A 27,826-nucleotide genomic window follows, 5' to 3' on the forward strand; every position below is an offset into this window, starting at 1 on the left:
CAGCCTATGACTCCATCACAACAGCCATCCCTGGCCAGTAGGGCTGCACACAGCCTTGGAACAGCACACAGCCCTCACTGGACAAGTTTGCTCTGAATCTCAGGGGTGGCAACTAGAGCAGAAGTGGGTCCTCGTAGTCTTGGCTCCTATGAAACATGCTCTGGGGAAAGGCCTGGCCAACACTTACTGTCCTGATAGAAACACAGGTCCTAGAACCCTGGATATCAAAGCTGCAAATGGCTGTCTAGGCACATGATAGGCAAAAGTCCAGAGAGGGTGGGTCAGCAGCCAGCGATGCCCAGCCGGGGTACAGGGGTGTGGAACTCAGGGCTCCACACCTGCCTCAGGCTCTTTCCCCCGTGTCCCTTTGTTTCCTTCACTTCTAAGCAGCCCCTTCCTGAAAAGTGCCTCCCAGCTCCTGCTCAACCAAGACCAAATGCTAGAGCATTATTTTGTTGTTTATTACAAACATAAGTTCGCAGGTAAATAATTGAGAGTCTAAAAAAATACGTTAAAATAAATAATCGGAATCGTCAAATTTCTTAGAGCAAATAAGTTATATACAGACAGGTGAAGTGGCGCAGGCCCTTCTCACCAAGAGTGTCCCGAGGGTATGAGGGGAGAGTAAGGACATTGGAGAGGGGGGGCTGGAGGGGAGAGGCCGGGGGCGGGGGGTGGGGGCGGCCGGGACTTCAACCCTGGAAGGGCCCGTTCGGCCTCTGCGGCTGGCTTAGGTGTGAGTGCCCACCGCTGTGCATTGTTTCTGGCTCACAGCCACCAGACAGGACGCCTCCAGGTTAGCACCTTCCGCGTGCCATTCCTTTCAGCAGGGCCTTGGGACTGGAGCCAGTGTGGGAGGCCACGCTGCAGCCTGGGGCCTGATGACTTTCCTGGTGTCATGGAGCTGCCTTGAGCGAGGCCCCCTCCCCAGGGCAAGGAGGCCAGAGCTTGTGCCTGCTCCAGCAGCTGGGTTTTCTGGCCCAGGAAACAGGTCGGAAGGTCTCCCAGCTCTGGGATGCCCCTCTCCTCCTGTATCCACACAGGCTTCCTTCCCAAAGTTCTCCCAGAGTCGAGAGCTATCTCTTCCTCTGCCTGGAGTGTGTAGATCTGGTCTCCCTCTTCGTCTTCTGCTGTTGCCTAGCAAAGTGGATCTTGGTTGCAGAAATAACCCTGAAATGGAAAGAAGTCACTTGAGCATCTCTGGAGATACAGATCACTTGAGAGTTCCCCATGAGAGGCAGCGGTCATAGGGCTTGGATCCCTTATTCATGGCCAGGAGGTCAGAGGGTGGTCACAGCTGACCCTGAAAACAAGGCCTGAACATCAAGGAGAGGCCAGGGCAGGTTAGAAGCTTTTCTGCCCACAAGGAGCTTTGACAAAACTGATGTTCAACATCAAGTGCCACCAGGGTGACTGGACAGCCAAGAGTAGCCCAGTGGCTCTCCCCTGGTTGCCCTCTCACTTCCACACCTCTATCCCTGCGGCTCCTCAGGCTGTTGACACCCCATACTCCATGTCCTAAAATTCCCATTCTTCAAGGTCTAGCTCAAGGCGGTCCAATCCAGATATGTATGGGTCCTAACAGTCCTTTGAATCTGGCTGAGACCCTGGTGGGGACTCTGCCATCATCTAGGTGGCCTCACTCTGGCTTAAGGCATTCTAGCCTGGGAACTGGGAGGCTGGGTCCCAGCTTTGGGAACTTGGGCAAGGGTCTCAACCTCTCTGAACCCCTTTCTTGGTCTGTAAAATAAACGCAGGCCTGAACTGGTGTGAGGGTGAGTACAGACTGGCAAAAACATGCTTTGCTGATTATGGAATGCCAAGTACTTGCAAAGTCTTATCTTGAAGTTTTTCATCTTAAGACATTTTCTGGGTTTCCCTAGTGGCTCAGATGATAAAGAATCTGCCTGCAATGCAGGGCATCCAGATTTGATCCCTAGGTTGGGAAGATTTTCTGGAGAAAGGAATGGCTACCCACTCCAGCATTCTTGCCTGGAGAATTCCATGGACCGAGGAGTCTGGTGAGCTACAGTCCACGGGGTCGCAAAGACTCAGACAGGACTGAGTGACTAACACTTTCACTTTACTATTTTTTTTAGAAGGCAGTTCCTCAGTATATCCTGGGTCCTGCCCAGCTCGCCATCCTGTCTTTTTGCCTATGTTTCCGCCTCCTCATAGAGATGTGGACCCTTGAGGGGCTAGGCTGCACCCCGGCACTGGGCAGCCCTGAGGAACCCTCAGGGACAGAGGTTGGGGATGGCTAAAACCTTCAGAGCTCCCGTAGGGCCTGGGCTTTCTTGAGGCTCTTCATGCATGTCAGCTGCTCTAACCTATAACGAGCCTGTGAGATGGATAGCACCGGTGTCCCTGCCTCACAGAAAAGAACCAGAAGCACGGAGAAGTTTAGTGAGCAGACCAAGGTCACAAAGTTTGCTCGTGGCAGGGCTGGGGCCTTCTAGCTCAGATGCTGCCCCTTCAGCCACCCTGCCACATGACTGGCTATTGGTTTCTGTTCTCAAGTCAGTTTGGTTGGACAAACGCTCATGGGCACCTCATGGGTGCCAAGACTTGAGCTGAGCCATGCTGTAGCTACCAGGGAGACAGTCCAGTCTGGGACCCAGGGAGGGAACAGGCTGGGTAGCATCTGTTTGGACCCCAGCATGTGGGAGATGCTTGATTCAGACACAGCCTGAATGAACACCTGGGGACCTTCCACAGTCACAAGCCCTGAAACCCTCAATGAAAGTCCACTTCCAGGCCTGGTGGTAACAAACAGCATAGTGGTTAAGAACACAGGCTATTGAGTCAGCCAGATGCGGTAGCTTGCTGTGTGACCTTGGGTAAACACCTTCACCTCTCTGAGCTTCTATTGGGTGCCCCATAAGGACCCGAGGCATCATATGGAGAATAAGGGAAGTGTGCAAGGCATACAGAAGGCACTCAATCAGTGTAGGGGCCCCTCACCTCAGGCGCTGGAGGAGCTCTCCTGCCGTGGCCCGCGTCTTGCCATCCTGGAATGCAGCTACAGGGGATCCACTGCGTGGGACTGCCACTGCATCCGTCCTGAGTGAACAGCATTAGGGCCCAAGTGAGGGGCTGTCCAGGGCCCCAAGGCTGCCTGGCTGCAGGCCCAGCCCAGCCCCCCGCCCCAACCCGCCCTCAGGAGCAGATCCATTTCCACCCTGTGCACCTGGGATCCTTCTTTTCCCAGGTGGGGTGGGGCCTGAGGAAAACTGAGCCACGGGGAATGCGTTCTCAGCCTCAGAAAGAGGCAGCGGGGTGGCTGGCTTTCTCAGAATCTGGCCACCTGCAGCCAAGCAGAGCCCTTGGCAGGGAAACTGAGGCAGGCTGCAGCCACGGCTGAGGTCTCAGGGGAGGAGTTTCCCATAGGTCGTCATGGGAATGGGAGGTAGGGGAGGGTGATGTCACCATTTGCTTTCCCAATGCTCTGTGTGGAGGGAGGGAGGTCCAGAGGGCTGAAAGGCTGGCAAGGCGCTTTGTGACAGCTCGGGGACGGTGCCATGGCCTCCTAACTCCAGCTATTGCTTCTCCACTGAGAAAGTTCCAGAGTTCCCTGAGCCTCAGAGACTAAGGCGGAAGGCCCAGCTCTCGTCTGACTGGCTGTGTAGCCTGACAGGACAAGTCCTGTTTCCTCTCTGGACCTTTGCTGCCTCAGCCGTCACCTGGGAGGATTCCTCCTGCCCAGGAGTGGGGACGCAATGCTCTTAGAAGCCCCCAGAGCTGGGGGTAGTAGCAGGGGGAAGACTCAAGGGTGACTGGCTCCCTGCAGGAAGGGAGGCTGCCCCACAGCCCAGGGCAGCCTCTGGGCCCCCAGGACCCTGCTCCCCTCACCCCTTCTCCACCATTTAGCCATGCCTCTGCTGGCCTCCCAGACACTCTGGAAAAGGGAATGGTAACTCACTCCGGTATTCTTGCCTGGAGAATCCCAGAGACAGAGGAGCCTGCCAGGCTACAGTCCATGGGGTCACAAAGAGTCGGGCATGACTGAATGACTAACAAACACTACTGCTGGCCTTCCAGACACCCTGCCCTCCAGAGCAGGCCCAGGCCAGCAGTCACCTCTGGCCCCTTGCAGGCTGGGTGCCCACTTACCAGGGCCTTTGATGGCAGAAAGTGGCACAGGCAGGGTCCCTGGCACTGTAGCATTCACAGCGTCTTGGCAGAGAGCGGCGCCGGCGTCTTGGCGGGTTTCCCAGGCCGTAAGGAGCTGTCTGTCTGTGGGCGGGCCGCCAGCAAGGTAGTGGTGTAGGGTGGAGAGAGACAGAGAGAGGATTAGATAAACCAGGACCATTGGCAAGCTGGGACTGTCCACACTGCACATTGGAATAGCCATCCATGCCGCCAGGGTGGCAGCAAAAGTAACCAGCTCCTGCCCTCAAGAATTCCCACTGCAGCTTCCTCCTTACATGCCAGGGAGCCTTGGGCAAGACCCTTACCCTCTCTGGGCCGCTGTTCCCTCCCAACTCCCCTGGTCCTGCTCAGTAAGACACTCAGCATGGGGAGGAGGGGTGGAAGCTGTCCTCCCTGCCCCTCTCCACTCCCAGAGAGCAATCTGAGCTGACGGAGTCAGGCTGGTCCCCCTTTTCTCAAAGACGACCCCCAGCTAATCTGGAAGGAAGGAAGAGAGTACCCTCTCACAGAAGTGAACACTCAGGCTCACAGCTCAGCTCACAGCTCAGCTCACAGCTCCGGTCACCACTTGCCTGGAAGGGTGACCCAAGTGTTTCTTAGAGTTTTGACTTTAAAATGGTGAGTGTGCCTGACCTGCACGTGTGCGTGTGTGTGCATAGGTATGTTAGATTGAGCTGAGATCAATTTCAGATTCAGTCTGAGGCGGGCTAGGTGAAGGGCAGGGCCCTGTGGCCGGTCGGACCAGCACCTCGGACGCCCGAGCTAATTTTAGACATTGTGGTTGGAGCTGCAGAGACTTCAGGTAGACCCAGCACGCAGGGACTGGCAGGGTTCCCGCCCTGAGCCAGTGTTTGGATGCGGATTAGCTCCACACACGCTTACGTGCCGGGCTTCTCTTGTCTTTTGCAATTTGGAGAAGGAAAAAAAAATACAAACACACAGAGAAACTTCAGCTTGAAGTATGCAGTGGCCTAGAGGCAGTGCGGGTGCAGACAGAACAGACAGCCCTGGGACCCCACCCTGGCTCTGCCAGGTGACACGGGGCAGGTTTCTCGTCTGTCATTTGGGGACAGCAGCAGTCCCTGCTTCATTGGGGAGGATGGGGGTGCGTTCACGAGGTGATAACGCACCAGCAGTGCTTGGCATAGGGCCTGGCGCAGTCAAGACATGGGTGCTGTCATTAATCATATTATTCCTGGAAGATTATACAGAGGCAGCGTGGCAGAGCTGCTGTGCGCTCTGGCATCTGCAGGCCTAGGCTGGAGCCTCCTACCTACCACTTAGTCCTTCCTGTGTTACCTCGGGAAAGGCACCTAACTTCTCTGAGCCTCAGTACCCTGATCTGGAAAATGGAGCCAACACTTTCTGACCAGGTTTTTTGTGAGGATTCTCATGAGACAGCCCTCTGTCTGGCTCAGGCAGCCCCCACGTGGGAATTGAAGCAAAAGCTGATTGCTATTGTTGTTAGCCCCACACTGCCAAGAGAGAGCTGCAGTGTGCCAGGGCTGCCCCAGCATGCCAGCATCCCCCACCCCTGCCCCCTGCAACCCCTCTTGGATCCCTCCAGCAGCTCACCCGGGAGTGTTCACCCAGATGATGTCCAGGTGGCAAAAGTAGACACACTCCTTGTCGAGCCAGGAGCTGCAGGAGCAGCGTCGAGTCCGCAGGTGGGAGCCTCGGGCCTGGGGCAAGGGCGCTGGTTGCTCTGGGATGGGGGTGGTAGCGGCCTGGCTCTTGCCTGCATGCACAGGAGGGAGAGAAAGTGAAGAGGTGGGTCAGGGTGCCTGGCACAGCAGGGATGGGGGACCTGCCGGGCTCCTCCTCTTGCATAATCGATGAAGTTGGCATTCTCGGGGCTCAGGAGCCCTGGGCCAGCCTGGGGAAGCCCCAGCAGCTCTGGGTTGGAAGGACCGGCAGCTGCCCTGGGACGGCAGCACCTCTAGTAGCACAGCCTCCTGCAGCCCCCAAGCCACCTGACTCCTGCTCCTGAAGGCCCCCAGCTGGCTTGGGGGGCACAGAGCCCCAGCAGGAGACACAAACAGCCTCGGGGCTGCTGCTGCTGCCGAGGCCGTGGGGGGTGCTCACCTTCGTGCAGGGCCACTAGCAGGGCTAGAGCGATGGAGCACAAGGCGGTAGGCATCGCGGCCACGGCGGTAGAGGGGTGCTCAGGCTGGGCTGGAGCGCGGAGTGTGCCTGCTGCCAGCGTCCTGCTGCCAAGCTGAGCGATAGCTCATTGCCTCGGTGCCCAGGCTGCCTCTTATAACACCAGGCATGGCTCCGCCCCTGCCCGTCCAGCCCTGCACCGGTGGGCAGGGAGCCAGGGACACCGCCTCCTCCCAGGGCGCCCGGCCCGCCCCAGCCTCTGCGGTAGGGAGGAGGGCAGGATGAGGGAGGAAAAAGGGGGGAGGATGCTCCCTCTGAGCCTGGAGTACCTCCTGGAGTCCTGAGGCTGCCCTGCTGTCCCCAGGGACTCCTTTCAGTCCCACTGGATCCCCTCAAGTCATCCTCCCAATGCCCCGAGCCCCTCCCCCACTCTCCATGGGTCTTGCCCTGAGCTCAGAGTTGGGAGGGAGAAGTCCCATGGGCAAAACTCTCCCTTTCCTTGGAGGAGACCCTGCTTTCCTGTCTGCCTGCTGCCAACCAGGTGGAGGGTGTCCCTTCTGCTGTGTGGGAGGTAAATGACCTACTTGAGGCTGTGCGGACTGGGGAGAGTCAGAGCCTTCTCTGGGCCTGCTTTCCTCAGAGAGGGACACAGTTTACCCCTGACCTCTGACCAGCCTGGAGCCGCCTCCTTCCCCCCTCTCCCAGGAAGTGCCCTTCTTTCCTTCTTCTTAACCTATGTGGTCCACAGATTTCCTTGATGCTAAGAAGGGGCCTTCAGAGCCCTTTCCAGAAGGGTAGCTTGTGGGTATGTACACCAAAAGCCCCTGGGAAGACCTCCCATCTTGGCCAGGACAGGATGTCTTGGCTCACCTCTGCGACTTTCTGCAAAAAAGGCATAGTGATGGAAGGCCTCCCTGGGGGCCAGCATCCTGCCCCTCCCCCTCAGCTGGCTCAGAGTCTCTCCTTCTCAGGGACCCTGTCTCCAGGCACAAGAGGAAAGGCCCTCTCATTTCTCGGAACTCCCAGAACCCGTGCTCTCATGCCTGACTCATGACATTGGGCTTATCTCCCCAACAATCTCGAGGTCCAGAGCTCCAGAGAAGGCCGGCCCTGGAGCCCTTCTGGCACACAGTAGGAGACTCTGAGTGAGTGCTGTCCGAGGGAGGGGGCGGTGAATGAATGAAGGCCTGGATTTGAACTGGAGAAATTCAGGAACCCACTAAAGCCCGAGTTTTCGTTCCTGTGTTCAGTTGGGATTTTATCATTAGACATTTAGGAAGGGAGAAATAGATGATGGTGAAGAAACAGCTTTGTTTCTTCCCAGGGCATGTGTGTGTGTGTGCGATCCCTGTAGAGCACAGCAGAACCAAGGAGGGAGATACCAGTTAGCATCCCCTTCCTTCCCTCCGACTGGCTCAGGCTGCAGTGGAAGCAAGGAAAACATTTTGGAGCACCGACTGTGTGTGCAGGGCACCAGCATCCTCTCTCCTTCACAGCCTCACACACAGCTGTCCTCATCTGGGTACCAGCTCCACTGCTGGCCGGGAGGAAACAGAGACTCTGACCGGAGGCCAGCTGGGTCAAGGTCACACCGCTGGTGTACGCAAGAGCCCACAGCGGAACTTGGGTCTTGTTCTCTCCAGTAAACCACAGTGACTCCCCGTCCAGTGCTCACACCCTCCCCCGTGTGGTGCCTCTCTAAGAATTTAGAAGAGTTATTTCTGGAATGAGGTGAGCAATGCTTTCAGTCATTTCTATGAGGCTCCAGGAGAATATAAATACGGAATTAAGCAAGGTTAGGGTTGTGGTGGCGGTGGTGGAGGGGGGGAGAAAGAGGATTCAAACTACTGAACTGTGAAGAGATGACAGAGGAAAAGCAGGTCAGCAGGGAGAAGGAGGGGGTCAGGGAAGGGAAGAAAATAAACAGGGAGGCTGATAAAGACAGGTAGGGAGAGAGAGAGAATAAGGAAGCAGAGCGCAGCGAGAAAGAAAGAACTCGGATTTGAGAAAGTAAAAGAGAAAGACCATCGGAGTGAGAGCGAAGGTTCTAACCTGTCTAATCTTTACACAAATGCAAAGTGCCTGCTCAGGACAATAGGCAACCAGAGGCTCCAAGTCTGGGGAACACAATAGAAGAATTAAAGAGACCAGGAGACAGGATCCCTCTCTGCTGTGAAAGGAGGATGACGACAGGACAGGGGCCACCGCCCGGCCTCGCAGGGTCAGCTCAGGAGGCTGCGCCCAACTCCAGCTCCCCTCCTTCGCTGCCCGCTGCTTCTCGAGAGCCAGGCGAGCAGGGCTCCTGTGAAATGGAGACGAGGGACCTGGGAACCTGAGCGAGCCCAGGTCTTAGCGGGTGAAAGTGTTCCGGGAACAGCACCACCTCACTGGCAAGATTGGTTTCCAGGTAGGGAAAACTAAGCTGAGTTAAAAACAGCAGTTTTCTTTATTCCCTCTTCCCTTGCCTTTGACATGAGCGTGGTTGTCTGCACAAACCAACTGCTCTGACACACACATGAATTTCCTTTAGTTCCTGGCCGGTGGGCTTCCCAGAGGGTTCAGTGGTAAAGAATCCGCCTGCCAATGCAGGAGACATGGGTTCGATCCCTGGTTTGGGAAGATCTCCAGGAGAAGGAAATGGCAACCCACTCCTGTATTCTTACCTGGAGAATCCCATGGGCAGAGGAGCCTGGCAGGCTTCAGTCCATGGGGTCACAAAAGAGTTGGACATGACTTAGCAACTAAGCAACAACAAGAACAACCAGAATATCCAGCCCCAGCCCCCTAGGTCTCTTAGCCTGGGCCCCGACAGTCACCTCTATGCCTCCTGGCTGACCTGGCTGCATGGACCCTCAACCCCTTTGCTCTGGCTCCTACTGACTGTCCCCGCCAGCTGCTCTGCTGCACTGCCTCAACCCCACCTGGCCCCGCTCCCTGCCTGGGCTGGTAAAGGCTGCAGACTGAGGGACAGGGATTCACAGGAGGTCACCCTGTCAGAAGCTGGAGGAATTGTTTTGCACACAAAATAATTTGCTCCACTTACACTTGGCACCAGCCTAATGCAAGAAGCAGAGATTTCTGGGGAGGGCGGACTGGCAGAAGAGGACAGTTGGGGTGTATTTTGGGGTGAAGAAATACACCATGCTAGGAACTGCTTTCTAGAAATTCTGTCTGGTTTTCACACCCTTTGGGCAAATGAGATAACTGAGGTCCAAGAGGAGGAGCAACTTGCTCAAGACAGTGATGGGCTGGACACACCTTTTCCTGCACACCAGTGTAGTTCCCAGGGGTCCAAGCTGAGCCCCTCTGGGTCCCTTTGAGAAGGGCTGTCAGGAAGGATCCCACTGGCAGGAAGCCAGGGTCATTGGGATGGGCCTAGGCCACCTTCCTGGGGGACCCCAAAGCTCCTTTGATCGTCCCTGTACTAATGATAAATTTGGTCCCATCAACTAGCTGTCCAGTGGCATGGGATGGAGGATGCGCAGGAGTGAGGGTTAAACATCCTTCTGGTGATGCCCAACAGGGCAGGAGCGGGCTGGAACAGCTCCCTGATGTAGTAGCAGTGGGCAGTTTGTCCCCAGCTTTGCTATTCATGCTGTGTGGCCTTGGGCAAGTCCTGTCCCTTCCTTGGCTTCCCTGGACAGCTTTCCTCTCTTCCCATTGACTGTGAGGGGCCTGCTCAGCTCAGATAGCCTATGACAGGCAGAATCAACCTGCCCTGAGTTTCCAGCTCCCAAAATGCAAGCTCTGCAGACTCCCTGACTTCCTTGCTATCACTCCTGCTCCCAGCCCGGAACCCTTTGCTCTTTCACTTTCTGGAAAACCAGTCACTTCCCTGTTGTCACCTGGCCCCACCAGCTTTCAGGAAGCTCTCCTGTTTGCAGCCCCAGTGGAAGGGACACCGAGTCTCAGTCGCAGGCACATACCATGCAAGCAGCGTAGCAGAGCGAGCAGCTGGGCAGATGGGGCTGGCCAGGGGCGATGTCTGGACCCTGCAAGGAACGGGGTCTGGGGAGGGTTTGGCCCCGTAGCCAGCCTGAGTTGGGGATTTCGGGACTGAGGGAGCTTAGACATTCCCATAATGACCTGTTCCTAAGTTATGTCCTCAGGGCTATAGGTCAGGACTGCCCCCACTCAAGCCTAGGGCCACTCAGCCTCAGGGCCTCCTTCTGGTGGGTGGTCTGGGCCTCCCGCCATGGGCCGCAGCTCACCCTGAGCTGGCAGGGCCTGCCGCCACCCACGGCATCGTCCCCATGCTGGGTCTCGGTCCTGTGGGACCAGCTCTCCTGGTCTTCGTGGCTTCCCTGGGAGGACACCCCCTTCTAAATTCTCCTCCTCCTTACAGCTCAGCCCATTGGAAAGATTTGTAGCTCCCACATGAACTACTTTTAAAGGAATAATTCATGTGCCCAGTCTGCTATTAACCTAAGGGTAATCAGAACAGGGTCAGCGAGGCCCATGGAACTGCTGGAATTGTAGCCAAAACCAGTCAAGGCACACTTGCCAAGGAGAATGTCAGTCCCACTGAACTTCTTGAAATAAGGAAACTAATCCAGGGACTGAGCATTCAAGATGGAGGTCTCTAGACTTGAAGTTTTGGACTTTTCTTCAAAGTGCTAAGGGCCCAATTCTGCACTTGGGTACACATGCATTTAATATATTCTCCATGTTAGGTGGTTACCTACATTATGTTCGTTAATTGTCATAACCTGCCTAAGGGGTAGGTACTATAATTCGCTACTATTTTATAAATGGGGAAACTGAGGCTCATACCTTGTCCAATGTCAAACAGCTAGGAAGGCGTAGAGCCAAGGCTGGAAGGCAGATCTATGTAACTCCAAAGCCCTAATCCCGGCCCTGGGTGCTCCCTTGGTGAGCCTATTCTAATTACCCTGAGATGAATAACAAACAGGACAGATCAATCACTCCTTGACAAGTACAGCGTATGGGGAGCCTCTGGCAGCAACGCTTCTGCAGAGGTCACCTCCTTTGCTCCCAACCAGGGAGAGAACTCTGTGCAGCCTGGAGGAAGTGGGAAGCCTAGGAACACACCTGCATCCATAGAGGGGTCACTCCCATAGCAGAAACACCTCACGTTGCCTGTGCCTGCGAGGTCACTGACTGAGGACTAGTCACAGCCGATATGTAGGCATGGGCAGTCCATACCTCTCTCACCAGACACCCACAACCAACCTGGGATGCAGGCTGGGCTCATGACTCTCACTTGACAGGTAAGACCTTTCCAGACAAGATGATCACTCTGCAGCTAAAGAAGTGAATTCTTCAGGGTCACACAATGAACAAGAGGAAGGACTGGAACTTTCCCCTTATACTCATCTGCTGTGGGACCAAGAGCCTAAATCACACATTCAATGATTCCCCCCCTGCCACATCTATTCACCTCCTCATCCCTCCCTCCATCCATCCATTCAACCTCCCATGTCTACAGCCAGACATCCATCCTTCCATCCATCCTTCCTTCTATCGATCCATCCATTTATCCATTATCTGACATTTTGTCCATCCTTCCGTCCATTTGTCCATCCTTCCGTCCATATGTCCAGATACAACCAATCTCTCACCCATCCATCCTCCATCATGACAGATGTGGTTAGAGAGATTGGAAAAGTCAAAGAGCTTTGAAAGTCATGTTAAACTTGTCCTGGAAATATCTGGTTATTTCTGGGGGAGAGGTGTCTCTCCCCCAAAATGATGAACTCACTGAGACACAGTCTTCTTTGCAATCCCAAACCCAGGGCCTAGCACACAAGCATGGGCACATGGTCCAGGCCCAAAGCTGGAGTGAATATACAAGATGACTCAATCTCATCAGACAAAACTGCCCTTGCAGGGACACCACTTAAGATGAAGAAGATTTATGTCCCCTTTTCTGCCTGATAACATCTTCAAAATGCTCTAATGATGAAAGCTGGGACATAACTTCTAAAAGCAAAAGACAAGCAGCCAGAGAGGGAAAGTCCCTTGGCCTACACCTAGATGAGGAAACTGAGATCCAGGGAGAAGGAACAGCCCGCCAGAGATCCTGGAGATCCAGAATGCCTGGATTCTCCTCTCTGAGGCCCCTGCACTTGGAGGGGCTGGAACCCCAGCCTTCTCCTCCCTCCACTACCACCAGCCAAGACACGCAGCTGGTGGTTTTGCAGAGTCACACCCACCCTGTTGCTTAGAACCCATACTTTCCGGGGCGCACCCAGCGCCCCACCAGGCGGCTGTCTTCCCTCTGGGAAGGGGTGAGCCACCCGGAGGCCGGGCCATGCAGAAATACAGTATTTCATTCTTCATTTAACAGCTATCCCCAAGTGCCTAGTTGCCTCTGACATCAGGCTGGTGAGGTCCGGGGTTCCCACTGTGACTCTAGGCCCACATTCCTGAGCAGAGGTGTGCCTAGGATACCTCCTTGCCTCAAGGCTTTGGCCCTGCCCGCCCAGCTCCTGGGAATCCTGAGCCATGAAAGACCCAGGAGGGGCCTCGCTGGGCTCTGGCAGGCAGGAGGGCGGCCAGGAGCTGGAGCCACCGCCTGGGGCAGGCTCAGGGTGTGGGGGTGAGTCAGGGGCCAGCCCACCCCTGGAATCTCTGAGGCTCCGCTGCCCTGGCTGCCAGCTTCACAGCCCTGTGCCTCAGACTCCAATCCTCCACTTACCCCCAGTGCCCAGCACTGTGTCAGGCCCTATGGAGCTCAGGGCAGGGGCAGCCAGTCTGCGCTTTCATTTTGCTGCTCACCAACCTTGTGGGCAAGGGTATAGCACTGTTTAATTTCCTGAGTATCGGAGGCCACATCCATCTGGGACTCCTAAGAACAGAAGGCCTACCTCATAGCTGCGAGGAGGCCTTGTGGCGGAGCCCGTGGAAGGCTCGGCCCATTGCCTGGCACAGGGGCTTCTGCCAGCAAGCCTCTGCTATCCCTCCCTCCCTCACCTCGGGCTGCAGGGTGTGTGAGGGCCTCTTGGTGTGGACACACTCCTGCAAAAGAGCGATGTGTGCATGCGTGTATTGCGGGGATGTTAGTAGAACCTGCATCTGCACACCATGCTCCAGCTGCACCGTGAGCATCCCTTCCACTGCCCGGGTCACACGGTCCCTCCAAGCGCCCGAGGCCAGCCTGGCTTGCTCCACTCACCCACGTTTGCCTTGGCACAGTACCTGATGCCACAACAGACCTGAGGAGTATGGAGACTTGGGTCAGTGTTGCCTTCCTATGGAAACCAGGCTTCTTGAGCCAGGACCTGGCCTGGTGTCAGCGTGAAGCATCTTGTTCAGTCCAAATGCCCACCCTGGCATCAGGCCTGCTTGGGGCCTGACTTGGACCTATTTTTCCTTCCTTTTCCCACCAGTGCTGACCAGGGTGCCCATAGCCTACCAGCCCCAGAGGCCTGTCACTTCCTGAATACACTGCACACTTTCTTGCCTCCCAGCTTCTGTGCAAGGTGGGCTTCTCCTCCTCCTTCCGTTCTTATTTGATTTATTTTGCCCAACCTCAAGGCCCATCACAAAGGTGGCCTCCCCCAGGTGTGTGCGTGCATGCTCAGTCATGTGTGATTCTTTGTGACCCCATAGACTGTAGCCAGCCTTCCCAACTCCATCCAAGGCATGAGATCTAACTCATCTCTGAACACCCACAATATTCTCATCCATAGCCACCTTTGCAGATGGCACTAGTGGTATAAAGAATTTGCTGCCAATGCAAGCGACATAGAGATGCAGGTTCGATTCCCTGGGTCAGGAAGATCCCCTGGAGGAGGGCATGGTAACCCACTCTAGTATTCTTGCCTGGTGAATCCCAGGGACAGAGGAGCCTGGCGACAGTCCATGGTGTCACAAAGAGTCGGACTCGACTGAATTGACTTAGCACACACGCACATAACCACCTCTGGCTAGGCTTTATTTCATGTTTCTGAGGGCTGGCTAGTAGCCAAGGGCTCTGATTCTGGTGTCAGAACCCCTCTCCCCCATCACATATGCCCTTTCTTCCTTTTTTGAACTCCAGTTTGCTCATCTGTAAAATGGGTATAATCACAGTAACGTGGCTGTGTAAGGATTAAATGAGGAAGAGCTCCATCGGTGGTGGCCATCATTATTACTGACTGTAACTATTTACGGGCTTCCCTGGTGGCTCAGAGGTTAAAGTGTCTGCGGGTCGGGAAGATCCCCTGGAGAAGGAAATGGTAACCCACTTCAGTATTCTTGCCTGGAGAATCCCATGGACGGAGAAGCCTGGTAGGCTACAGTCCATGGGGTCACAAAGAGTCAGACATGACTGAGCGACTTCATTTTCACTTTCATAACTATTTACAGAGCCTGGTCACACTTTTGCTCTCACTTCATCTTTACAGCATAACCCTTTGAGGCGTGTCAATGCATCTGCTTTCAGATGCGACTTCAGATTCTGAGAAGTTAGAGAGCTTGACATGTAATGGTTGGGGTTTGAATTCAGGTCTGTTTTACCCCAGGGTCAGTGTTTTTTCTGTCCCCTCACCCTTCACGTATGCGACTTCCCCCAGCCTCTGTTCCCTCATTCAGATCACATGCTCAACACATCACCCATTGAACTGGAAATGAGGAGATCACAGAAGTTTTCTCCTGGGTCCACTCCTCCTCCACTGGCCCCATGGCCCAAGGAGCTGCCTCTCAAGCATTACAGGGAAAGACAGAGACAAAGGTAGTCTCCAGTGTGCAGACAAGCTCTGAGACTCTCCCTGAGTGCTCTCTGAGACTGGCAGGTGAGGGCATCTCTGGTCCAGGGAGGCAGCTCCCAGGCTGGGAAGAGGGGGACACAGAGGTGCAGGCTTGGGCTCAGCTTCCAGCGAGGTGGCTGCAGACAAGCCCCTTCCCTTGTCTGAGCATCAGCTTTGTCCTCTGTAAAGTGAAGTGCTTCTTGGGTGGCCTGGAAACTGAACTGTGAAGCCAGCCCCAGCCAGAAAGACCTCTTCAGAGAGCCTTCTGGACCCACTGAGGGAAGTGGGATGGTCAACCTACAGAGGGGACGCTGGAGCTTTCCAACCTGGGAAGCCCTTCCCTGATGCTACTCCATCATCCAGTGAAGAGCCAGACCATTACTCTCCATCTCCCCATCATTCATTAAAACCATCCTGGGATCACTTAACGCCTGGCACTTTTTTTTTTAATCGAGGCATAATTGCTTTACAATGTTATGCCAGTTTCTGCTGTACAATGCAGTGAATCAGCTATATGTATGCACGTATCCCCTCTTCCTTGGATCTCCCTCTGCCTACCCCCTCCATCCAGCATCCCCCCTCCGTCACCACAGAGCACTGAGCTGAGCTCCCTGTGGTATACAGCAGCTTCCCACGAGCCCCCTGTTATACACGTCACTTTAAGATTTAATCACATCTGCTGTTTATCCACATAAACATTTACCCGTGTTTGGTCCCTGGGTGCCAGACATGGCTTGACATTTTACGTGTCTTATCACATTTAGTCACCACAGCAGGAGGGCTCTCTTCTCGTTCCCATTTTGCAGGTAAGGAGCCTGAGGCTGAGAGAGGCAAAGTGGCTTATGCGAGGTCATACAACCATCTGAATCTAGCGCCACCTGCATTTTCAAGCAGGATCCTGGCCTCGGTGGTGCTGTAGGAAATCTTCATGGGATGCAGCTGGTTTCACTGTTGCCCTCCTTCAAATGGAGGTATCTTGTACAAGGTCACCCATCTAACAAGGAAGGAGCTGGAATTTGAGCCCAGGTCAGTCTGAGCCCTGGGCCTGAGGCCTCAGTCTCAATTCTAGATTTTCCTATCAAGGCCAGAGAGTCCCTGAAAGCAAGTTCTGGGGATGGACCTCAGGGCCGAAGTCTGGGGACAGCAGGAAAATTGCCCTCACCCCTCAGCCTGGCTCCTGGGCCGTAGGGAGCGGAACCTTGGGAGCCTAGGGGAGGGGAATAGTCCGTTTACGCAGTGAGCATTGTACCGGGTGGCGAGGTGAGCAGTGACTCAGGGTGGGAGGCCCTGAGAGGGTGGGCAAGCAGCAGGAGCAGCCCCGGCCAGGCCAGACCATTGCTAGAGTTCCCTGGAGGAGGAGGTTTGGGGAAGGCAAGGCTGAGTCACAGCAGCGCGAGCCGACAGGGAGCAGGGATGGACCTCATGCTTCCATCTGAGCCTGGCCAGGAGCGTTGCGCCCAGGTGGACCTGGTAGGTCCATCCTGGCAGGATGGGTACCCTTCCTCTTTGGCCACCCATAGCCAGGGTGTGTCTGTGAAACCAGAGGGCTGCCCTGCAGGTTTCCTGAGGCTTGGTGTTGCTGGAACCCCAAACCCCTACCATCCTGGGGAAGCAGCTGTTATAGGGCACAGACCAGGGTACGGAAGACTGAGCCTCACACAACACTGTGCTGTGTGACCAGGCCAAGCAATCCCAGCTCTCGGAGCTTTGACTTCCTCCTCTGTCTTACATTCATGTGAAGATCTCATAAGTTGGTGACTGTTGTCCAAACCCTGGCACGGAGCTGGTATCTTAGGGTGTAGGGAAAGAGTGTTAGTAGCTCATTCATGTCTAACTCTTGCGATTCCATGGATTGTAGCTCACCAGGCTCCTCTGTCCATGGAATTTTCCAGGCAAGAATACTGGAGTGGGTAGCCATTTCCTTCTCCAGGGGATCTTGAACCCAGGTCTCCTGCATTGCAGGCCGATTCTTTACCCTCTGAGCCACCAGGGAGGGAAAGAGAGAGGCAGCCGTCGCCAGCCAGGAGGCCACAGGAGAATGGAGGATTGCAGTAGGTGGGCCCTGAAGACTGTGGCAAGGTCACACGCCTATGTCCTGCCTATTGACTGTGCTGCCTTAGGTGAGGGCCTTTTGATCTCTGGGCCTCATTTTTCTCATGCATCAGATAAAAATAGTAACTCCAGACTCTAGGGAGGATACTGGGAGTCCCACCACCTTAGGTCAGTATCAGGGAGGGAGAGAACAGGAGCCATCCCTCTGCGGCCCAAAGCAGTGGGAGAGTCCCCCCACTAAGCACCTGGAAGACACACTGGGAGCCTTTTGAGGTCACTGCCTGCCCCCCACTCCGGAACTCCCCAAGGCTGGTCCAGAGAGGGTGAGTGTTGCCAACGTCACACAGAAGCCAGTTGAATGGATCCACCATTCAAGGGGAGGGGGCCTTTATCTCCCCAGATAAGAGGCCCTGAATGGGCCTGGAAGGCCTTGTGGTCTCAGATTTGGGTGACGCCTGGGGGTAGGAGGAGAGGGCCAGAGCTGGGCTGGCTCAGGCTGACCATAAAGCACCCACTTCTCCCAGTGCCTCAGCCTGAGTCAGCCTGGGGCTGCGGCTGCTTCTGAGTTCATCGCCTGCCTGCCCGCCTGCTGCCCAGCCTTGGAGCTCCCCCCCAGGCACAAGACAGGTCCGTAATAATGACTCGGTGATAATGACAGCTGTGTGGGGAGCTGTGCCCACGCGCCAAGCATTCTCTCTGCCTTCATTCATTTGATCTTCCAAACAGGCCTGGGAAGTGGGCAAGGAAAGATCTGGGAATGAAGAAGTTCAGAGAAGCTACAGAAGTTGCCCAAGGCCACACAGCCAGGAACAGAAGAGACGGGTCTTCAGGCCCCAACACCGTGCCTTTTGCCATCATGCAGTAGACAGGCTGAGCCTGCTCTGCAAGACCTGGGCTGGGTCTGTGGGTCTCTGTCCCAGCTGGGATTTGGGGGGAGGGCCCTTGAAGGCATTTTCTTGGAATAGGGACCCAGGAGTGTCTGTGGGATAAGGGCCAGTGTGTGTTCTGTGTCAGTCTTTGTGCTGGCCGAAAGGGGAGGACAGACAAAGAGCTACAGGACCCCAGAGGAGTGAGTGCCTGCCTCTGCCTGAAAGGTCAGGATGGCCTTCCAGCAGAAGAGACATCCAAAAGAGGCTATGAAGGTGAAGAAGGCATTCCAGGCAAGAGGTATGGCGTGGGGAAAGGCTGGGAGGCCTGAAAGAGCATGGCATGTGCTAGGAGCTGGACCGAAGAGTGTGAAAGACCCAGGGATGAAAGGAGCTTGGAGGCCAGTGTACAGGCCTTGCACACCCAGCCGGATCTGACCTCTTCCTGAGTTTAAAGTGGAGTCACTTCCTGGCTTCCCAGGTGGTGCAGTGGTAGAGAATCCTCCTGTTGATGCAGGAGATTCAGGAGCCATGGGTTTGATTTCTGGAATGGGAAGATACCCTGGAGCAGGAAATGGCATCCCACTTCAGTATTCTTACCTGGAAAGTTCTATGGACAGAGGAGCCTGATTGGCTACATATAGTCCATAGGGTTGCAGAGTCGGATGCAACTGAACAACTGAGCACGCAGAGCAGAGTCCTGTGCATCTCTGCCATGGCGGCCCAGACCCGCTGGGACCCAGACCAGGCCTGGCTCGGGTGGTGGTGGTGGTGGGGGTGCTGAATTCCTTCTAGGGCCTTCTCTGGACTATCAGACAAGCCTCAGATGGCAGACACCACAACCTGGGGAAGAGCTGCCCAGTTTATTTTGGTACCTGAGAACAAAGCCACCTGGTGGCCACCTCATTCCTACAAACTCAGGGCAAGCCTCTGACCCTGACACAGGACAGATTCAAAGAACTCCACCTTCTCTGAAATCAGGCTGTCAGGGGAGAGAGGCCAGGCTGGCAGAAGGAACATGGCAGGGCCCCTCCTGCTCCCTTACTTTCCCAAGGAGTACAGGTAACTCCGTGCTCCCCAGACCCCTGGGGAGGCCCAGACGAGTATGGCTTGGCCTGGCTGGTGACCCCAGGCATAGCTCGTCTCCTCTCGGTACTTTGGTATTGTCCTAGATGACCAAAGGTGGTTTGAAGGCTTGTTGAACCAAACCTACCTTTTCTTCCACAGATCACACTTGAACTTTCAGTGTAATTTCCCTGACAATCCCTTGAGGGTGTCCTTCACAGTCACCCCACCTTACAGGTGAGGGATTAGAGGTTTAGTGAGGTGATGTGAGGGACCTGGGCTCAACCACCAAGGGTCAGGGCACAGTGAGAACACCTGCTGGGCACCAGACATTTCAATTGGCACTTTAGCATATAGGGGATACATGCAGATTCTGGAACCTTACAATTCATATTTAAATCCCAGCTCTGCAGCTGGCTAGCACTTGTGCCTGGGTGAGTGCTCAGTCGTGTCCGACTCTTTGCAAACCCGTGGACTGTAGCCCACCAGGCTCTCTGTCCATGGATTCTCCAGGCAAGAATACTGGAGTGGGTTGCCATGCCCTTCTCCAGAGGATCCTCCCCACCCAGAAACTGAACTCATGTCTCCCGCCTCTTCTGCACTGTGGGCAGATTCTTTACCACTGAGCCACCAGGGAAGCCCACTAGCTCCTGACCTCAAGCAAATCAGTGTCTGTGCCTTAGTTTCCCAACCTGTGAAATGATGATGATAACAGTTATTTCCTCATAGGGTTGGTGTAAGGATACGGGGAAAGAACTCATATCAAATGTTTAAAATGGTAACTGGCACACCCCCATTTTGCAGATGGGGAAACTGAGGCTCAAAGACAAGCAGTGCCTGCATCTATGCCTTATCCCCAGCCTGCCACCTGTGCCTGATCATGCGCCCACCCCCATGGGGTGGCCCTGGCTATCGCGGGGACAGACGTGTCCCCCAGTGCCTCTTGCTTTCCTGCCTGTTTCGGGAAATCCTGGGACTGGGGGCCCCTGGAGAGCACGGAGCAGGTGAGTGAGCAGAGGACCCCAGGCGGCTGTGTCTGGCCCGCCCCCCCGCCTCCCGACCAATTTTGGGCAAAGCAGAGGCTGTGGCTGCGGCTGTACGTGTAGGCGATGAGTCAGCGCGCAGGAATGCGCAGGACGCTTTGTTCTCTGCTCTGCCGGCTCTGCGAAGGAACGTGCTGGGGCCCGGGTGTGGTGGGCCTGACATCACCGATGGGCAGCGCCGCCACGTGCCGCTGGGGACTCAGGGCTTAGCTGCCCTGCTGGGGACCCCAGGAGACCTCAGGAAGGCCAGCCCCCTTCCCAAGTCTCAGCGGCTCTGACTCTAAAAGGCCCGGGCCGCCGGAGCTCCCTGTGTGGGTCACAGGACAGCAACCCCTGGGGGCAGGGCCGGTGGGTGGGACGAGAGGTCGCTTAGCCACAGCGAGACCCCCAGGGTCCCCTGGGGACACTACGTGGGGTCCAGGGCCTGTTCTCTACATGAAGCTGGTATGGGAGAAGTCCTGCCTCCTTGTGTGCCTCCCCCAAGTCACTCCCCCTCTCTGGACCTGGGTCTGTCCAGCTGACAAGTGGGGTGACGCTGGCTTCTTGTTTTTTTTCCTTCTCTGAGTCCTGCGCTGGACGATGTGGTCTCAAGTCCAGGTGTGCCTTGGGAAGGAGTGCAGAGGCCTAGAGAAGTCTTTGGAAACTTCGGCGGGGGGGGGGGGGGGGGGGTGCGGGGGGGTGCCGCCTGAGAGGCTTTTTGGGCCAGGTCATGCTTTGACCTAAGTTTGATGCTATTGGATGATGAGAACAGCCTTGAGTGGAAGGCATTGCTGTTTGAAGAACCAGAGGCACAGAGAAGCGCAGTCATCTGCCCCGGGGGCAGTGTGCCTGGGCCCCTGCTCTTCCTGAGAGTTGGAGGGCAGGCTCGGCTCCCCAGGGCAGCCCTGGTGAGTGTGGCGTGACGCCTTGAGGCTACGCATCTGGTTGTCCCCAGAAGCAGCAGTGGTGACAAGTCAGAACCCTTCTGCCCTGTGTGGCCTTGGGCATGTCACTTGCCTCCTGGTCCTCCCATGACAGCACTGTCATTTCCCCATTTTTCCCTCAGCAAGTAAATGGCCAAGTCTGTAAATAGAACCTGCAGGGGCCAGGCAGCATGGCCAGTGGAGTATAGGGAAGGTCCCCAGATGGAGTTTTTTCAAGCACTGACTCCCTTTTTCCTTCCCTCATCCATGAGGTCCTGAGCACCAGGGCCTAGCCTGTTCCTCTCCAGCAGTTCCACCCAGCAAATAGCTACAGCTGGAGGGTGAGGGACCTGGCTGGCTAGGGGGCCTTTCACAGGAGGCCGCCGCTTGTCACCCTGGCCTCGGAGACTCAGGAACTGGAGGCCGGTCTCCGCTGGGGCCCTTGCCAGTCCCTCCCCCTGCTCAGTCTCGTCTGGAACCCTTTGGTCTCTGCTCCTCTTAGGCCATGTTTTCTATATGAAGGTGGAGAATGACCTCTCTCCACCCCAGGGCTGAACTTGCAGAGGCCATGTCCCACCTTCGTGCCTGCCATTTCTTGGAACCCTGACATGTTCCCCAGCTTCAGCTGGTCCCCAGGGATGGCTGCTGCCAGAAGAGGCCAAAAGCCCGGACGGCTCTCAGCCTCCCCCTGCCATCTCTATATAGCCGTGACCTGGGAGAGCCCTCTCTGCCACCTGGGCTGGAGATCCCTGCATGTGAGACAGTGGCTTTCATGTGCCAGCAGTGCTTCAGCCTCATTTGCAAACCTCTCCTCCAGGGTGTGAGATGTGCCACTTGACAGAGGCCGCATGGCCCAGTGGTTACGTACTGGTGTCTGGAGTCAGCCAGCTAGGGGATCTGGGTAGGTGACGCCGCCTCTGCCCCTCAGATTCCCCATCTGTACATGGGAGCAGGGGCCCTTTTGTAAGCACTCAGGGAGTTGCTAGATGCAAGTGCCTTACCTAACATACACTGGCTGCTGAGTCAGTATGAGTCCTGCCTGAAGAGTTCTGGTGACTTCCACATTGTCTCCGTCATCTCTGACTGGAGCCAATGATGACAGTAGAGGCTGTCATACAGAGTGAAGTCAGAGAAACAAACATTGTGTATTAACATATATGTGTGGAATCTGAAAATAATGGTGTAGGTGATCTCATCTATAACACAGAAATAGAGACACAGATGTAGAGAACAAGCGTAGGGACACCAAAAGGGGAAAGAGTGGGGGATGATTTGGGAGATTGGGACGGACATATATACACTATCGATACTATGCATAAAACAGATACCTAATGCAGAGGACATCATGAGAAACACTGGGCTGGAGGAAGCACAAGCTGGAATCAAGATTGCTGGGATAAATATCAATAACCTCAGATATGCAGGTGACACCACCCTTATGGCAGAAAGTGAGGAAGAACTAAACAGCCTCTTGATGAAAGTGAAAGAGGAGAGTGGGAAAAGTTGGCTTAAGGCTCAACATTCAGAAAACTAAGATCATGGCATCAGGTCCCATCACTTCATGGCAAATAGATGGGGAAACAGTGGAAACAGTGAGAGACTTTGCTTTTTGGGGCTCCAAAATCACTGCAGATGGTGACTGGCAGCCATGAAATTAAAAGATGCTTACTCCTTGGAAGAAAAGTTATGACCAACCTAGACAGCATATTAAAAAGCAGAGACATTGCTTTAACAACAAAGGTCCGTATAGTCAAGGCTATGGTTTTTCCAGTAGTCATGTATGGATGTGAGAGTTGGACCATAAAGAAAGCTGAGCACCAAAGAATTGATACTTTTGAACTGTGGTGTTGGAGAAGACTCTTGAGAGTCCCTTGGACTGCAAGGAGATCCAACCAGTCCATTCTAAAGGAGATCAGCCCTGAGTGTTCATTGGAGGGACTGATGTTGAAGCTGAGACTCCAATACTTTGGCCACCTGATGTGAAGAACTGACTCGTTGGAAAAGACTCTGATGCTGGGAAAGATTGAGGGCAGGAGGAGAAGGGGACAACAGAGGTTGAGATGGTTGGATGGCATCACCGACTCAAATGAACATGAGTTTGAGTAGACTCCAGGAGTTGGTGATGGACAGGGAGGCCTACCATGCTGCAGTCCATGGGGTCACAAAGAGTCGGACATGACTGAGCGACTGAACTGAACTGAATGAGAATCTGCTCATTATTAGCAGGGAGTAGGGAGCTCCATTCAGTGCTCTGTGGTGACCTAAATGGGAAGGAAATCCAAAAAAGAGGGGATATGTGTATACATATTGCTGACTCAGTTTGCTGTACAGAAAAACTAATGCAACATTGTAAACCAACTATATGTTAATAAAAATCAGGAAAAAAACAACAACAACCCACTCCTCTTCTGTTGATCTCTGTGGTCATAGATTCTTCTGGGTCATCGATTCTCCCCATAGATTCTTCTGGGGTCATAGATTCTTCCCCAGTGAGGAAGAAAGACCCCAAGCCAAGAATGACCCCTTCCAGCTGTGACCAGGCCACCGCAGCCCAGAGACCCAGTGCTCTGCCAGGCAGCAAGGCTGTGCAGGTAGAGCCAGCTGGCTGCCTTGGATGGAGAACGGTGGTCTGTGCAACCCTTCGGCCTCCGAGTCCTAGAGCTGAGGACACGGGGTGGTGAGAGAGGAGACTGGAGCGAGTTAGAGTCTGCACATGCCTCCCCGCACTTCCTGGCACCCTAGGGCTCCACCTCGGCCTGGAACGCCTGCCTGGATTCCTGCCCGTGTGGTTTCCCCTGGGCCTCTCCCTCACGTCCGCTGGCAGAGCATCCCCAGCTGTCTGCATTCCTCTGCTGTGAAGACGGCCACCTCAGGGTCAGGCCTGGCTAGGACACCCCTGACTGTGGGAGCGTGCGTGCTGGTGAGGTGCACAGGGACACACCTGTGGGCACCAGCCTCTCCGAGCTTGCACACAGCTGTGCCCTGTGTGTCCATATATGCATGCATGCGTGTGTCCAGGAATGTGCAGAAGGGGCCTGTGTGGATACGCACGAGTGCATGAAGAGTACAGGGGGAACTTGCGGATCTCTGATGCCCCAGGGACCCGTGGGCGTGAGCTCGTGCATGATGTAGGGGCTGGTGAGTGTTTCCCATAACTGAGAACTCTTGCATGTGTGAGGGTCATGCACCTCTCCTGGGCTCAGCTCATAGCCACTGAGAGAAACTGGAGGAAACAAGAGACGGGGCTCAGGATGAGCTCAAGCATAGAGTCCATTTGCCTGGCTGAGCTGAGAGTTTCGCACTTGTTCCCCTGTTTAACCCACACACCAATCCCAGGAGGGATAAGAGGGGAATTTGAGGCTTGGAGAGGACCAGTTACTTGCCCAAGGTCACACAGTCTGTAAGTGGTGGCAAAGTGAAAGTCACTCAGTTTTGTCCGACTCTTACAGTCTATGAAATTCTCCAGGCCAGAATACTGGAGTGGGTAGCCTTTTCCTTCTCCAGGGGATCTTCCCAACCCAGGGAGCGAACGCCTGTCTCCCACATTGCAGGCAAATTCTTTACCAGCTGAGCCACAATGGAAGCCCGTAAGTGGTGGAGCCAACCTTCAAATCCATGTCTGCCTGACTCTTGAAGCTTTCAGGCAGAGCAGGGAGCTGCTGCAGGGGTCACAGAACAGGAGAGACCAATGCACCAGGCAGCTCAGGGCAGAGCTCTTCCCTTGGAGGGCAGTAGACTTTGAGACACCCACCCATACCTCTTGCGCCCAGGCCCCCACCTGCCCCAGTGGCTGTATCATAATAAACATCGTGTGGAGTCATTGCTCTGGGTCAGCACCTGGGTAAGTGCTTTGTGCTAATCTCACCTAATCCACCCCAACACTCTGAGAGGTTGGTATTATTATTAGGCTGTTATTATTATAACGACATGTAAATAATACATCTACATATATGTGCCTGTGTGCTCCACCACTAAGTCATTTCTGACTCTTTGTGACCCTATAGACTGTAGATCGCCAGGCTCCACTGTCCATGGGATTTCCCACTCAAGAATACTGGTGCCTATATGCATGGTAAGTCACTTCAGTCGTGCCTGACTCTTTGTGACCCTATGGACTATAGCCCACCAGGTTCCTTTGTCCATGGGATTCTCCAGCAAGAATACTGGAGTGGGTTGGCACTCCCTCCTCCAGAGGATCTTCCCCACCCAGGGAACTGAACCTGCATCTCATGTCTCCTGCATTGGCAGGAGGATTCTTTACCACTAGCGCCACCTGGGAGACCCAAATGTGGGAAGACACACATGTCTACATGTATTAATACATTTGTGTATACACATATATGTACATGTATATACGTATACATATACACGTACGTACATACAACATCATACTTGTGTTCAACTCTTTGCGACTCCATCGACTGTAGTCCACGAGGCTCCTCTGTCCATGGGATTTTAGTATTATAGACAGTATTATTTGGGCTTCCCTGGTTGCTCAGTAGCGTTAAAGAACCCATCTGCCAATGCAGGGAACACAAGGGACATGATACAACCCCTGGGTCAGGAAGATCCCTTGGAGGAGGAAATGGCAACCCACTCTAGTATGCTTGCCCCCAAATTTCCATGGACAAAGGAGCCTGGTGGCCTACAGTCAAAAGGGTTGCAAAGAGTCGGACACAGCTGAGTGACTAAGCACAAGAATCCTGGCGTGGGTTGCCATTTCCTTCTCCAGGTAATCTTCCTGACTCGGGGGTCGAACCCATGCCTGCACCACTGAGCCACCCAGGGGAGCCCAAATAATACTGTATATATTATTTATTATATAGAATAATACTTCTAATTATTCTCATATTAGAGATGAGGAAATTGTGGTGCCAACATGTTAAGAAACTTGCCCCAAATCTCATGGCTGAAAATGGTGGAGGGGGATATTGAGCCCAGGCAATTTGGCTCCAGAGTCCCAGTGCTGAAGCCCTACACGTGCGGCTCGGGTCAGCATTTCCTAGTGCTTGAGCTGCCCGCTTCATCCCCTTTCTACTGGGTGGCCTCCAACTCTACCCTACATGCAGGCTGAAGGGCGTTGAGGGCCAGGGGTACCAGGTCCCCATCTCACAAATATGGAAACTGAATCTGGGCTGGTGTGGTGCCTGGGCCTGATAAATTGACTCCCCCAGTGCAGCCCTAGCGTCATCAGCTCCTAACCTGCTGTGGGATGTGAAGCGGGTGCCCTGATCTCTCTGGGCCTCAGTTTCTGCCCTGCCCACAGAGGGCAGGCAGGAAGGGCTGTCCTGAAGTTTGCAGGCGGGGTGTCCTGGGAACAGGCGGGGCAGGCCTGGCAGCAGACACCGAGGGGGCAGGCGGGTGAAGGTGAGACCGGGCCAGGGCTGAAGTCGAGGTTCGGAGCCGGTTTTCCCAGGCTGTGTCTGAGTAATCCTGTGTCTATATTTATCTCTTCCTTTCTTGGTTGAGCAAACAGAGACCGATGCCAGCCTGGCCTGCCACCCCGCAGGCCGGCACGTTTCTCTCACCTGCCGGGTGGCCCTGGGGAGTACCGCAGTCTTGGCTTTGAGCTCGGCTTGGCCCATGTAGGACACACAAGGATGTTGGAACCCAGTGACTTCCGTGACAAATCTAATTGACAGTGGTGGCCTGGGATGCTCTGCAGGGGCTGCAGCATGCTTGAGCAACCCTGACCAGGGCCTGGGCAATGTCTGTGCACAGGGCGTCTGGGAAAGCCCTACCCAATTCAGGAACAAAGGGCCCCCTTGGACTTCCCTGATGGTCCAGCGGTTGGGAATCTGCCTGCCAGTGCAGGGGGTGTGGGTTCGATCCCTGGTCCGGGAAGATTCTATATGCTGCAGGGCAACTGGGCCTGTGCACCACAGCTACTGAGACTCGTGTGCTCTAGAGCCCGTGCTCCACAACAGGAGAAGCCACCACTATGGGAAGCCCATGCACCGCAACGAAGAGGAGCCTCCAGTCGCCACAACCAGAGAAATCCTGTGCACAGCAACGGAGACCCGACATAGCCAAAAATAAAGAAAGAATAAAAAGACACATATTTCAAAGGACGGGTCCTCTTTTCTCAGACAGTGACTTTCTCGCCTCCATTCACTCTTCAGTGTAAATGGCAGCCCCTGGTCCCTCCAGGGTCTGAAATTTCTGGAGCTCTAGAGCCAGACCACTCTGGGGCTGAATGCTGGCACTCTGGTTTCAGACAAATAACCTCTCTGTGGCTTGATCTCCTTGGTTGCCAAACAGGGCCAGTAGTTCCTACTCCTCAGGGGTCCTGTGAATTCGTAACACTCAGGTGTTATGCACTGGCAGACGGGATGGGCTCCACCGGGCAGGGGTCACCAGTCCCCACCTGCTTCCTCCATCCACGGCCCAGACCCATGGCAGTGACAGTGGACCCACAAAAGACCACCAGGGGGGCTGTACGTGCCTGACTCTCGCAGCATGCACTTAGTAATGGATGCCCCAATTCTGAGAGGCGCGTGCAGCCTTAGACCCTGGATGCGTTAGATGAGTTGGGACTTGGACCCTGAGAAGACCTCAGAAGGGACCAGGTACTCACTGCGCTGAGCCCCGTCTCCATGGTGAATGGGGACGGACAAGCAGTCAGTCAGGCCAAAGGGATGATGGCAACAGAAGAGCATCTTACGGAGAGATACAGCTCAGCCTGGACCAGATCTGGGCTCCATCCCTGACCCCAGCCAGGATCTCTGATGGCTGGCTAGGTCTTTGCCCCGATTCTGGCCTCTGCCCTGGCAGTGCCACCCTCCTGACCCTGGGGAACCCTGGGCCCGGTGCACGTGCACCGCAGCCCTCCCTGCTCCCAGGTTGGATTAGGCAGAGTCCGAGGACGTGCCGGGCTGGCAGGCTCCCGGGCGGGGCGGCCGCCGGCGCTGGGGCTGCCCTGTGGTGGCCCGGAGATAGGGCTGCAGCAA

General features: G+C 55.0%; 1 protein-coding gene across 2 annotated transcripts; it reads right to left on the reverse strand.

Annotated features, from left to right (window-relative positions):
• Nucleotides 1-437: 437 nt before the first annotated feature.
• On the reverse strand, nt 438-27,802 carry EDN2 (endothelin 2). Of its 2 annotated transcripts, none has more exons than XM_069569881.1 (5): nt 6,238-6,437; nt 5,728-5,890; nt 4,114-4,236; nt 2,965-3,063; nt 438-1,170 (listed from the first exon to the last, which is right to left on the reverse strand). In XM_069569881.1, exons 1-5 carry the CDS (start codon nt 6,290-6,292, stop codon nt 1,077-1,079), a joined length of 534 nt encoding a protein of 177 aa, XP_069425982.1. In that variant the 5' UTR covers nt 6,293-6,437; the 3' UTR covers nt 438-1,076. The 2 variants fall into 2 exon arrangements, with proteins under 2 accessions (XP_069425982.1, XP_069425978.1); XM_069569877.1 differs by lacking the exon at nt 6,238-6,437 and adding an exon at nt 27,454-27,802 and having other exon boundaries at nt 441-1,170.
• Between the last annotated feature and the right edge of the window lie 24 nt (nt 27,803-27,826).

The sequence above is a fragment of the Ovis canadensis genome, chromosome 1 (assembly GCF_042477335.2).
Source record: "Ovis canadensis isolate MfBH-ARS-UI-01 breed Bighorn chromosome 1, ARS-UI_OviCan_v2, whole genome shotgun sequence".
NCBI lineage: Eukaryota > Metazoa > Chordata > Mammalia > Artiodactyla > Bovidae > Ovis > Ovis canadensis.